The sequence below is a fragment of the Triticum aestivum genome, chromosome 5A, assembly GCF_018294505.1.
Source record: "Triticum aestivum cultivar Chinese Spring chromosome 5A, IWGSC CS RefSeq v2.1, whole genome shotgun sequence".
In the NCBI taxonomy this organism is placed as follows: Eukaryota; Viridiplantae; Streptophyta; class Magnoliopsida; order Poales; family Poaceae; genus Triticum; species Triticum aestivum.
This window is the reverse complement of record NC_057806.1, coordinates 494773840-494787854: the sequence shown is the minus strand read 5'-3', so window position 1 is coordinate 494787854 and position 14015 is coordinate 494773840. Positions and strand designations below refer to the sequence as shown.

The 14015-nt window shown below is 46.1% G+C and overlaps 1 protein-coding gene across 1 annotated transcript; it reads right to left on the bottom strand.

Annotated features, from left to right (window-relative positions):
- Window positions 1–8904: 8904 nt before the first annotated feature.
- LOC123107341 (uncharacterized) lies at window positions 8905–12158 on the bottom strand. Its single transcript, XM_044529327.1, has 3 exons — window positions 11939–12158; window positions 11330–11430; window positions 8905–9729 (listed from the first exon to the last, which is right to left on the bottom strand). The coding sequence occupies exons 1-3, from the start codon at window positions 11997–11999 to the stop codon at window positions 9103–9105; spliced, it is 789 nt and encodes a 262-aa protein (XP_044385262.1). The 5' UTR covers window positions 12000–12158; the 3' UTR covers window positions 8905–9102.
- Window positions 12159–14015: the final 1857 nt, after the last annotated feature.

Below are 14015 nucleotides of genomic sequence, written 5' to 3'. Positions count from 1 at the left end.
CTGAGTATACAACTTTGAAGCAACAAGCCAAATTGTTGCCATCGAAGAGTCAGTGTTCCAGAGTACTAACATCCTTCAAGCAAAGGGTATGTTTCTTTGAAATTTGTTTACTCGAATAAAATGCAATCCAAATAGTTGTGTAGAGACCGTTTTATGGTACATACTAGAGATGGTTGGAAGCAAACAAAAGGTTATAAATGGTTATAACAATCTCTGTGATAATCTGAAATCTTAACCTAAGGCATCTTGTATCTGAATATTGGCAAGGGCAATATACCTAGTTAAAACATTAGTTTACTGCAAATCTGAACATTCCCGTCCTAGGCTTGCAATCTTGGATGGATAGCCTAGATAAGAGCTGACATAACATATGCAAAACAATTGTCCTAAACCAAATGTTATTTTTAAAGGTCATTAAAAATGTCAATATACATTTTGTTGTTGATGTTTACGGTGATTGAGTGGTGAAGCCCCATCATCTATGGCCATATTATAGTTCATGCAAATCCATGTTGCTGCAATATTACACATCTTCCAAATTAAGAACGCTATCACCTTTGTTCACAGCCAAAAGGTAAACCTATTAGAACGGAAGTTTGCAATACATGTAGAAAACATAATGGAAATAAATGCTCATCATATGCTCAGTACAAAATGGCTTTATTGTGAAAATTGCGTGATGGCTCAATCCAGTCTGATGCGGATTGTATACATATATATCGTCGTCAGGGTACCTAGTAGTCATGAAGTTCAGAGTTGTTGACAGCATCATATAGCATCGCCCAACCATGGGCATGGAAGGAGGGTGGTTCACACTGTCAACATCTGTAGTTGGTCGGAGCAGGCTCTACAAACCCCTTGGGTCTCGTGTAACAATGCAAGTCAACCATCTGAAATGATTTGTATTCTTCGATCATCTTCCCAAATGTGGTATCATTGGTTAGTTCAGTCATCGTCATCCCGCCACCTGTGTTCAACCTCAACCACCCACTTGAGCTCAACCTCCTCCTACACCTGGGGTTCACCATCAACATCTTGTTGCTTGACTTCAACATCATCTTGTAACTTGAGATGAACCCTATTCTTGCCACTTAAGTTCCACCTGATTGTGTCACTTGACTTCAACCTGCGTCGACAATAAATAAAATCATTTCAAACTAGCCCATGCTACACCAATTGTTCCTTCAAATTATCAATAGTGATTGAGTCTAAAAGCCATGGCATAGGTGCAGGTTGACAGCCTAACCATTCACAACTTATCCATCTGCAACAGACAATATAAACATTTAATCAAGTTTTACAAGATTCTTCCATAACAGACATTCTAAAACATTTAGAGCATGGCCTCACACCTACAGACAGAATTCATGATTCATCTCAACACAAAAAGAACACTTGCCCTTGAGCATAACGGAAAGAGCCCCTAAAAGGTATTCTAAAACATTAAGAACATGGCCTCACACCTACTCACAAAGTTCATGATTCATCTCATCACAAATAAACACTTGCCCTTGAGGCAGATTGGAGGGGGCAGTCACCGGAGATACTTGCAAGACAAGGAGTTGATGGCAACAAAGAAGACAAATACCTTCTTAGTGGATGGGGGTGCACTCAAGCTTCGACGACCACAGGGAATGGCGACTTCCTTCATGCTAGGGAATGGTAACATCCGTGTTTGATGGGTAGGGGAAAAAGCTCAGACGGGCACAAATGGGGTTTTCGTGGGCGAATGTGTATGGGTCAATCCAGGGTAAACATATTTAAAGAGACCAAACACGATTATCAATCTAGCGAGGGAAGAAATGAGTATGTTGGAAGATCTGACAAGTGTGGCAGGCCAAACTGAAGGAAATATGCCCTAGAGGCAATAATAAAATTGTTGTTTATATTTCCTTATATCATGATAAATGTTTATTGTTCATGCTAGAATTGTATTAACCGGAAACTTAGTACATGTGTGAATACATAGACAAACAGAGTGTCACTAGTATGCCTCTACTTGACTAGCTCGTTAATCAAAGATGGTTACGTTTCCTAGCCATGGACAAAGAGTTGTCATTTGATAAACGAGATCACATCATTAGAGAATGATGTGATTGACTTGACCCATCCATTAGCTTAGCACTATGAATGTTTAGTTTACTGCTATTGCTTTCTCCATAACTTATACATGTTCCTATGACTATGAGATTATGCAACTCCAAAATACCGGAGGAACACTTAGTGTGCTATCAAACGTCACAACGTAACTGGGTGACTATAAAGATGATATACAGGTGTCTCTGATGGTGTTTGTTGAGTTGGCATAGATCGAGATTAGGATTTGTCACTCCGTGTATCGAAGAGGTATCTCTAGGCCCTCTCGGTAATGCACATCACTATAAGCCTTGCAAGCAATGTGACTAATGAGTTAGTTACGGGATGTTGCATTAGGAACGAGTAAAGAGACTTGCCGGTAACGAGATTGAACTAGGTATGATGATACTGACGATCGAATATCGGGCAAGTAACATACCGATGACAAAGGGAACAATGTATGTTGTTATGCAGTTTGACCGATAAAGATCTTTGTAGAATATGTAGGAACCAATATGAGCATCTAGGTTCCGCTAATGGTTATTGACCTGAGATGAGTCTCGGTCATGTCTACATAGTTCTCGAACCCGTAGGGTCTGCACGCTTAACATTCGGTGACGATCGGTATTATGAGTTTATGTGTTTTTATGTACCGAAGGTTGTTCGGAGTCCCAGATGTGATCACAGGCATGACGAGGAGTCTCGAAATGGTCGAGACATAAAGATCGATATATTGAAAGCCTATGTTTGGACATCAGAATGGTTCCGAGTGAGTTCGGGAATATACCGGAGTAACGGGAGGTTACCGGAACCCCCGGGAAGTATATGGGCCTTATTGGGCCTTAGTGGGAGAGAGGAGAAGGAAGCCTAGGAGGGGGCACGCCCCAAGCCCAATCCAAATTGGGTGGGGGTCGCCCCCCCTTTCCTTCCTCCTTCCTCCCCTTCCTTCCTCTCCTAGTCCAACTAGGGAAGGGGGGAATCCTACTCCCGGTGAGAGTAGGACTCCTCCAGGGCGTGCCATAGAGGGCCAGCCCTCCCCCCTCCTCCACTCCTTTATATATGGGGGAGGGGGCACCCCATAGACACACAAGTTGACTATTGTCTTAGCCATGTGCGATGCCCCCCTCCACCATAATCCACCTCGGTCATATCGTTGCAGTGCTTAGGCAAAGCCCTATTCCGGTAGCTTCATCATCACCGTCATCACACCATCGTGCTGACGAAGCTCTCCCTCGACACTCAGCTGGATCAAGAGTTCGTGGGACGTCACCGAGCCGAACATGTGCAGATCACGGAGGTGCCGTACTTTCGGTGCTAGGATCGGTCGGATCGTGAAGACGTTTGACTACATCAACCGCGTTGTCATAATGCTTCCGCTTACGGTCTACCAGGGTACGCGGACAACACTCTTCCCCTCTCGCTGCTATGCATCACCAGGATAGATCTTGCGTGTGCGTAGGATTTTTTTTAAAATTACTATGTTCCCCAACACAAACAGCTAGACTAGTTTAATAAACGACAACCTTACACAATTAATCAGATGGTCTGCCCCAATGCTTGCCATGACTTTGGCCATTGTTGTTGAAAACAAAAGCGGACAAGGGGAAATTCCAAGAAGGGAAGGCACGCGAGGCCCGCGCTTGCCCATTCCAACTGGTTGAGACACGAGGAGAACCACAAGTACCAAGCAACTTGGGAGGAGGCAACCTGCATGGGAGTAGGACCGAGGACAAACCCTCCACTGCCAAGTGTGGTATAGTGTAGCAGCCCCCGCTTGTGTGTCAGATAGGTTGGAATGACAAGCGTGTTGTAGGCAACAGTAAAAACAACAAGAATGAAATGATACAAACACACCATAGTTCTCACTTCTTAATGGGGGAGGCTATAGATACATATTTAGAGGTTTTTTGTTCACGGGTAGAACTTGCAGAGATGTTGGATGTTCCACGTGTTGAGCACATGAATCACATCTTCCACTTCGAGCCACACTGCTCCAGGCCAGGAAAAATGCACGCCCCTATACGTGCCTTCCCACATGGGCGAGATCTTGTTGAGTCCTTCACGAGATTGGATCTGACGAAGGACAAGATCACCTGCTTCGAGCGAATGAGAGCGGATGTGGCGGCTGTGGTAATGACGTAATCCTTATTGATATCGGGTTGCACGGATGGCAGCCTAGCACCTAGCTTCTTTGAGAAGCGCGAGGTCATCAACCCTTAGCTGGCCTTGATCAACCTCGTTGTAGGCCAGGACCAGAGGAGAACTGCGAGAGAGCTTTGTGGGGGAGGGGGGGACCGCTTCTGCCCCATGGACGAGGAATAAGGGTGTTTCACCGGTGGGTTTAGTCATTGTAGTATGGATCGACCATAGCATAGAGGGCAATTCTTCGATCTAGTGCTCTCCGCTCTTCTTCGACATGTTGAAGGTTCTAGGCTTGAGCCCCTTGAACACCTCGTCATTTGCACGTTAGGCTTGCTCGTTGCTGCAAGGATGAGCAATAGAAGCGAAGCAAATTTTGGTGTCGATGTTGTCGTAGTACTCCCAAAACGCGTCGCTGGTGAATTGGGTGTCGTTGTCGGTGATTATGCGGTTAGGCACTCCGAAACGGCACACGGGACCCTTGATGAACTTGACGGCGGACCGCGTCGGGATGGTGCGGACAGGCCCCACCTTCGTCCACTTGTTGAACTTGTCGATGGCGATGTAGAGGTATTGATAGCCGCCAACGGAGCGAGGGAAAGGGCCCAGTATGTCCAACCGCCAGACTGGGAAGGGCCCTGAGAGGGGAATCGTTTGGAGCACTTGTGTAGGCTGGTGGATCTGCTTGGTGTGGAACTTGCATGCTTCACAGCTCTTGACCATGTCAGTTGCGTCGGTGGACCAAAAGAAACCTTGTCGGAAAGCTTTGCCCATGTTAGGACCATGAGTATATCAACTAGAGGGGGTGAATGGGATATTCAAAATTTTCCAAACTTTGAACCAAACCCAAACACTGCAGCGGAGTAAACTGAGTAGATCGAGGACTGATGGCAACACAGACATAACTAGACAAATAGTAAGGAGCGAAAAGGGTTAAGCAAATCTTTCGAAGAAAGATACTACAATCGTTCGAGTGGTAGCTAACAATCTTTACCAGGACGATGGTAATGCAGTATGCTAACAAACAGAGCAACATGAGTGAGCGCGTAACAAACACAAATATAAACTAGGATGCTTATGATCGAAGGAGAAAATGAACTATAACAGTATCACAAACCAAAAGGCCGACATCGAATGAGTGTGAGAGCTAGTGAATGAAATGGTACACATGCAAGGATACACAAAATAAAATATGCTACTAATGAGGATACATGATCATGACAACTATCAAATCATAGACCACTGAAGATGACTGCTGAAAGACTTGCAGTAGAGTAGAAAGAACTAGTGGTGCTCGATGGCGACATAAGGATTTGGTTGACCAATTTGCCATTCTTCCAAAGGACTATGTTTGGTTGGAGGGACTTGTGATTGAACATGGGAGCAAACATCTCTCTGCCCTATTCTCCTTCAACCTGAAGCTGGTCAGACTTCAATTGATTTCACTCGTGGTAAATACTTGTCAGCGATCTCCAAACTTTCGACAGAGTTCTTCGCGGACCACAGTTACTCTTGGTTGATGAAGACTTTGCTTGGTGAAGATAATTACTCTTCGACACTCAAGCTGATACCTATCTATCTAGAGAGTGTGCGGCTCTCAAGAGTAATAGGTACAAGAACTCTAACCCATAACTACTGTGATACTCAACCACTGTCTAAGTTTTGGCTCTTGATTTTCTCTAGGTGGATCTTAAACTCAAATCTCTCGAGAGGGGATATTCAATCAATCTTCTCTGAATCTTAAGCGGAGCAGCTAACAGACAAAGTTGGTGCGAGGTGGCTATTTATAGCCACTTCTAGGTGGCTATTTATATTGTGTCTTGGTCGACCATTTCGTCGAACAATACCTGGGCATGCCCCGCACCGGTGTTTTCTGACATTGTATGCTTCCGTTGGAGTTGCGGAGAGTCGTATAGCATGTTGGCGGCGCCGTCCTGTCATGACCCGACCCACCTTTTCAGGCATACGGTCGCCTTGTGTTTCTATGCTACCCCTTTGGCGAAGTATTTCCATTTTTTTATTCTTTTAACCAGGTTTTTCTTATATTTCAAATTGCCCGTATTTAAACTATTTCCAAACCCTGGCCCACTCAAGAAAATAGGGCAAAAATTTATCTTAGGAAATGTCTTTCCTGCCCTTATGCATTTGTTTTGATAAAACCATTTATTCAGAGAAACTCCATGGCCATTAATTAAACTCTAAATGGTTTAGGGTTTAAGAATTGGTCATGTTTGTTCTCAAAACCAAATGTGCAAGGAAATCATGGATGCGAATGCTTCTAAATGCACATCCTAAATTTAAGGAAATTTGGGATGTGACACGTCCTCTTCCGTCCAGCCATCCGGAATGTCCGGCCACTAGGAGGCCCGAATGGAGTCAGGCTTGACTGGCGGCTTGTTCCTCCTTTCGATCTCAACAGACGACGCAAAGGTGGTTGCCAAATCGGACGCACCCAAGTCCATGCGAAGCTTCTGTGGATTCCTTCTATGTTGCTTCCCAGGCACGGCTATCCCTCCCTGTGACGTTCTCCACCTTGCAAGAGACGGCGATTAGGACCCCACACACACACACACACATACGGACTCCATTGAGGCATCGTCCATGGCGACGAGGTACTCGACGTCATCTAGGACAATGGATAAGGACGGCGGTGCGGACGGGGAGCAAGGGTGAAGGAGGGCAACAACTCTGACACGAGAAAATGGATGACGGGCGCGGGAGGAGAGCGGTCAATTTGGAGCAGGTCCAAGCTGTTGGATCCGACGTGGTAGACGCGCCTGAGCGAATCATCCTCCCCCCCCCTCCCCCTGCCCACGGACTCCATTGAGGCATCGTCCATGGCGACGAGGTACTCGACGTCATCTAGGACAATGGATAAGGACGATGGTACGGACGGGAAGCAAGGGTGAAGGAGGGCAACGACTCTGACACGAGAAAATGGATGACATGCGCGAGGCGCGGGAGGAGAGCGGTCAATTTGGAGTAGGTCCGAGCTATCGGATCCGACGTTGTAGACACGCCTGAGCGAATCACCCCCCCCCCCCCCACACACACACACACATTCATGGTGTACATGACCGAATAGTGATAAGGGAAGCCTTTCATCGTAAGCATCTGCTCAATAAAAGATCATTTATTTCATATTTCTGAAAGTCAACAATAAACACGACATTTTATTTTTTTTGACATGTACAAAATTTAAAGCTTCATGCAAAATCAAAACTCCTTTCATGATATATCTACCTTTAACTAATGCCTTTTGGACGAGGGAGATGACATCACTAGCAACTTTGTTAAGCTCACATTCAGTAAACAAATTGGGTGATTTTTATTTAGTCTCTTGGCTTCCTTGCATTTGGGCACGAAGATAATTAGGCCATAGTTGAATCTGGAAATATCAGAGCTAGACGCTGCCAGCTGTAGCAATGATTCCAGCGCGTGAGGATTCTGAATTTGGTGTCTCTGTTGTGTGTAGGAACTGAACAAATTTTAGAAACATTTTGGCTATAGGATGAGGATCCTGTGGCCATTTCTGGTATGTTAATTTTCTGTTTCTGAAAGATTGACTGAAATAAAGGTCAGCAAACCAGCAGGTGTGCTTGTCCGACCTTTTTATCCTTACAATCTCCTTATTTGGTTGTGCATTCGAACAAACTAGAAGGCGTGCTTGTCTGATGACTGATTCTTACATTTTTCTTCTTGTTTGGTCCGAATTAGAACTTGTAAAACAGAACTTCTCACGTACGATGCCTGGTGATACGATCTTGTACGAGGCCTGATCGGATGGTGCCTTGCAGCTTGCTCTGACACAAGGACGGTTTGATCTACAGTGTCCTATGGAAATCGTCTTGTAAAATGTTGCATGCTTTTCAACTTGCAAAAGGGTAGCTGCATGAATTAACCAAACTGCATGAGCTGTACAATTACGAAGAATCGGCAGTTGAGACCAAAGATTCAACAGCATGGCATCGGCTGCAAGGCTCCAAGATATTTAACTTGACCATAGAGGGGACTTTCCCAACAATGTATTTTCTGATGGCCAAGAGCGCTTTCCGTGCCTCCACGAGGCTATCCCCATCCATGAGGATGAGGGGGTGACACTTGCCAAGTTTTGTGACAGAGCAACTAGGATGACATGTGGTGTCCAGCGTAAGGCAGTCGAGTGATGTTGTGTTCTCGAGGATATGACATGTTAGCTCAACCAAGCTCTTTGCCGAGCAAAAGCCGGTGATCGTCACACTCTTGAGCTTGTCATGGCGCTGCTGCGGGGTCTGCCTCAGATCATGCGAGGGCTCTCCAAGAATCGAAGCGTGCTGCATGCGATGCTGAGATATCTGCATAGGACCAATATCAATGCCACTGCCCTCCAGAGAAACCAAGATGCCAAATACTTATGAAGGAAGGATGAAATAACTTACAGCTAATACGAAATTCTCCAAGCAAGGAGAAGCATCGAGAAAAGAAATCAGAGAAAGATAATCATAAGCTCCGGAAAAAGCCATTCCCACTAATGAAATCTGCAAGACCTTGAGGTGGAGAAACTTGCTAGATAGCATCGGTGTGTTCACCATCTGCATAAAGACATCTGAGACCTTAAGTGCATTCCAATGTATCACTACTTTACTTTTATCGGCAGGCATAGCAAGTCCATAATAATCATCTAAAGTTTCAGAGTATACCTCACTCAGTGATGATATGGTAAGTGTTTCAACATTTGGCGCAATAGACAAAAGATTTTGCCGAGCATAACAGACAATGTTGGTCTGGCGGAAGCATATCATGTATAGGGTTTTCACTTGCAGTGAGCCCCCAAGTGAGATTTGACCTACCAAACCTGCGAAGTAAAAGGTGGTGAGATTTGGAGCATTGCTCTCTACCACCTGCAGCCTATCGCAATAGGCCACCTCTAGAAAATGGAGACGCTGCAGCATAGAAGGTATCTTCAAGGAAATTATCTCCTCGCAGTGCAGGAGTTTCAAGCACACCAAAGCGGGAGAATTGGAAAGGAGACACCATAATTGTCAGGCTTCTTAGGCAACCAAGACCAGTCGTGGGACGCAAGGTACAGTAACATAGGTTGAGATATTGAATTGAGTTTCCACTCCCGTTAGATAATAGTGAACAAGGGAAGTTATACACTGAAATGATGGGTAGAGCATTCTCGAAAACAATGATGGGTAGAGGCAGCGTCAGGATCAGTTCTTCAATCCCTGGAGTAACAGCAATACGAAGCCAACTATCAAGATAGGCGAAGTCGATGTTGTCACAACTATAGAGATCAATGTCTAGTGTCTTCACGCCGATGCCTGAGTGATTTTGCATAATCAGGTCAATCTTGCTGATAAGGTCTCTTGTTATTACATCCCTAGACGCATTTCTATTCAAGCCTAGTGTTCCCAGACTGAATGTAAGGTTGGGGCGGCATATCCAGTTGTGTCGGAATGTGTGCGATGCGCAAGCAGCACGAGCAGCATCTCTAAGTGTCATTTTGGCATGAATATGCCGCAAGATATCCTGCATGCAGCAGACATAGGAGAATACACAAATTAGAATTATAGATGCAAGAAAATAGATTGAAAAAACTCAGATAAAATCATAAAATAGCAATCCCTAAGAATAACTGGTGATTCAGTCTGCCTATATGTTTGAATTAGACATCATAAAGGGAACAGTGCAACCAGTGAATGATAGTGCGAAGACATGCATGGAAGCATGGATACTTTTTTTTTGGAGAAAGGAGAACACTGATTAGGGCTGCTCGACACCTCAGGAAGGTAACGAAGTATTCAGAGGAAATGATTATGTAGTAAAAAGTGTTTATACCCCCATCCATCTAGACCGAATGTGGCACCCCGCATTTTAAGCTTGGCTACAATTCTGGGTATACTCTATTAGTTGGTATCTTCCTACCTCTACTCCAGGGAGAGGTATAACCTAGATTGCAGTGATACCGATACGCGTATCAGTATCGGGGCGATACGGATACATAAATACATCATTTCTAAAAGCGCCAATACGAGGATAGGTTTGACTATTTTTGAAAATAATATAAAGAATATGTTATCAATTAAGCATCAAGCCGTTTAGCATATATTTAGTCAGTGCAGCTCATTATCTTCTATCTTCTTATCCATGATTCCAACAAAAGCAAGAACCAGCAGCCAAAGGGTAGCAGCAATTTACCAAACATAAAAGTTCAGTTAGAGAGAAAGGGACAAGGAGGAAATCAGAAGCCTTCCATTAGATAGAATTCTACAGGATAGTGGGGGTAAGGGGAGCGGGAGCACCGGGGAAAGGAGCCCACCACCGGCACTACTAGAGCCTGAGAGGTATCGGGGAAGTATCGGTGTTGTCTTGGGTATAACATAGGTCCCAGATTTTTGGGTGTCGTTTCTTTCAACTGAATTCTTGTATGACAGCATTACGAGGCTGGTGCTTGCACCATAGCCAAATGTGTCTTAATTTTAGAAAGGACCTTCCTCTTATTACAAACTGTAGGAGTATAAAATTAGAAACATCTTGTTTGGAGGGCTGTTGGATGGAGTTGGCTGGTGGAATTCGAGCCAGATCCTGCCATTCTCTCCTTGGCAGAAATTTAGTAAGTCTACTGAATTTAGCTCCAATAGTTGTTTTCCTCTCAAACTCCATGTACTTTTTATACAACTTCCTCTAATTTACATTGACAGATACTACGGGCTACAAAATTCGAAAGCAAAAACATCTTAATCCAAACCAGACACCTACCCAAATCCCCAGCAAACCCTCCAAAACACAATCTACCCCCTCTCCATCCTGGAGTGGAGACAAGCCAGAGTCCTTAGATATAATTGCAGTGACAGAAAACTACAAAGAACTACAATTCATAAGCCACAACAAGTACACATGCCTACAGCTTAATATAATAACCAAACGAAACAGTGCCTTGAGAGCCCCCACTCACTCACTTTCCGTTCAACATCCTGCCTGTAAACCCTCAGGAACCAAACATACCACGAAGCGCCACAATACATGTCCATTGTTATCCAGCAAGCACAAGCTTGCCCGTGGTTTCCAACAGAGGAAGTGTGATTTTACTTGAAACGGGTGGAATTCTTTAAGTATCAGCATCATGTACCTCTGGAAGCTCGGGACAAGATATTCCTCTGTCAACATGATAGTCATCATCTTGCTGGCAGCGCAGCCTCTTTCTTTTAGCCACCAAAGCAACCGGTCCACCTGCAATAGACCACAGCTATGGTGAGAACAGGCATTAGAATGCAGGCTCAAGGATACCACGTGTTGCACATCAGATCCTATTTCTGAAAATCAAGAAGATTTCCCTCTAGGTGCAGGTTATCCGAGAGGACTGCATCCTTGACTCAGCACACTTAATGGATGCTGCCTTCCCCTCCAGTCAAAATAGCTTTTGAATTATTTCTACTGTAATTTCTAGGCAGGGTAATAATCTCTTCAGGCAGAAGTCACCATTGGCACTTAAGAGGGGACTAGGACAGAGATTTGGTGTCCAGTTTTCGTTCATATCCCCCAATTTTGTGCCCAAGTAAACATAGGCTAGCCGACTTAGATCATCCAAGTGATCGAGCTTGGTCCAATTCCCACCCAAATAGAATCCCCACCTATACCGCCACACACAAAAATAAACAGTTCTCCCTCTACCAACAGATCTATGTAAATAAATTACTGAGAGGAAGACAGAGGGACAGAATGCGAGCAGGAGCCTTACGGTCTCGGATTCGCCGGCGGCAGCGCAGCCTGTGCCGCTTCTTGGACATGAGGAGCCTCATCAGTGTCGAATCCCGCGTGAAGCGACGTTTAGGAGCAGGAAGGGCAATCGAGATTTTTCGAGCCCGGGCCTCCACCCAAGACGCGAGGGGAGGTGGAGGATACCGCGCCGGCGGAGCGAGGGAGGAGTTTGGTCCGGGCTCCACTGGGGACGAGGTGCTGAAGTGGCTTCGAGGATTCCAGTATTTTGGCAAGCCAATATCAAAGGCCCTTAAAAAAGGGAAATACTATCTGGCTTACGCTTCCTCGGAGGCCAACCCGAGCGAACGCACCTAGGGGCGCATGATCGCCATCCCACGGCTGGCAGTTTTTGGTCAAAAAATCCAAAAAGTCCCCTAAAGGAAAGAGCTGCCATGGCAGTTTCTAAAAACTGGCAGGCCCACACCATTCAAATGCAGTGAAAACTGGCGGGAGGGGGCACGTTCGTTTGCCCGCCATCTTCTGGTGAACGTTCATCAGGGATGAGGGTCCTAAAAAAGGGCAAAGCCAAAGTCGTCAAAACTTCACAAGTATATTTTGGAGATCAGAAAGAAAAATTAGCAGGCCACTAATTGATAGTCTTTACGATGGTTGGCAATTTACTATGACATGGAGGGCTGGGTCTTTACGAGTACTGACAGTTCGAGGATGCTGGAGTTGAGAGTTGTAAATTAAATGCTTGAGTTGAGAGTTGTAAATTAATCTGAGACATTAGTTTAAAGGTGTAAAGTGCATTCTTCACCTTTCTCATTGGAAGCAAGATTGGCGGGTGTAAATGTAATTTTGACTTAGAAACTGTTATAGGTCATCAGGGAAACCAATTTTTTTAATTTTTAATTTATTTCTTTGAATGACAAGAGATACGTCTAGGCTGTTATGTCAGTTCTTTCACCAATTTTTATTAAAGATATGTTTGCATTTTGGAGAGAAGTAGCTAGTAATTAGAGGGTTAGCACTACTGGGATGCATTGCATTTCACTTGGAGGCATCGAACCAAGTGGATTTTGGGGGGGAAACAGCTAAACATTATAAGAGTTCCTGCAACATTAGTTTCATACATATTTTTTTTGCAAAAAATCGTTAAGACTGGTATAAGAATTTCTGATGAAATATGCATTCCAGTAGTGTTAATTAGAGGGTTAACACTACTGGGATGCATTGCATTTCACTTGGAGGCATCGAACCAAGTGGATTTTGGGGGGAAACAGCTAAATATTATAAGAGTTCCTGCAACATTAGTTTTATACAATTTTTTTTTTTGCAAAAAATCGTTAAGACTGGTATAAGAATTTTTGATGAAATAGAACTCGCCTGGCGATCTCAGCAAATCACAAAAGGCGAACAGAGAGGGAAAACCCACCCACGAACCCTAGCCCCCGCGTCGTCCCCCCCGCGGGCGACTCGGGCGGCGGCGCGCCCTCCCCCCTCCTCTCCTCCTCCCTGCCCTCCCCCGCCCTCCCCACCGGCCACAGCCGCCGGGGCAAAGCCCCTCGCGGTGGCTGGCGGCGGGGCCCCTCTCTCCTCCGCTCGAGGGTGGACGGTGCGGGGCGGCCTTCTCTGGCGGCGGCGTCGGGAGTGCGTGGGGCTCGGCGGTGCGGCGGCGGTGGCTCCCGACGGCGGCGTGCTTGCGGCGACATGGTGGGCGGCGGCGGCGGCGCGACGGCTACGTGCCCGTGATGGCGGCGGTGGTTCAGATCTGGCCATGGGCTGCACCGGGCGGGTTCTGGCGGGCCCCTTCTCTACGGGCTCCGTCTCGGCCTCCCTCTCCTATGTCGGGGCTGGAGGTGGGCTGGTGCTGGTGGAGGTGGGAGGCGTGTCGGCCGGATCTGACGCGATTTTTCCGGCCGGCGGCGCGGGTTGGGGCAGCGGTCGGGCGATGCTGCTGCTCCGGCCGTGGGCGGCAGCGCGGGGAGGTCCTGGTGGTGGCCTCCTCCCGGTGGTGCGGCGGCTACACGGTGGCTGGCGGCTCTGCCCGCGACGGCGGCCGGCTTCTCCGGCGTCGGCTCGTTTGCGGTCAGGCCGTTTCGACCTTCGCTTCC

Bases quoted from the DNA above. Each gene is read 5' to 3' on its own strand.
- LOC123107341 (XM_044529327.1), bottom strand. From the start codon at position 11,999: ATGAGGCTCCTCATGTCCAAGAAGCGGCACAGGCTGCGCTGCCGCCGG. The intron at 11,431-11,938 runs GTAAGGCTCCTG...GGTCTATTGCAG, and splicing joins CCGCCGGCGAATCCGAGACC to GTGGACCGGTTGCTTTGGTG. The intron at 9,730-11,329 runs GTACATGATGCT...TGCTGCATGCAG, and splicing joins CTTGTCCCGAGCTTCCAGAG to GATATCTTGCGGCATATTCA.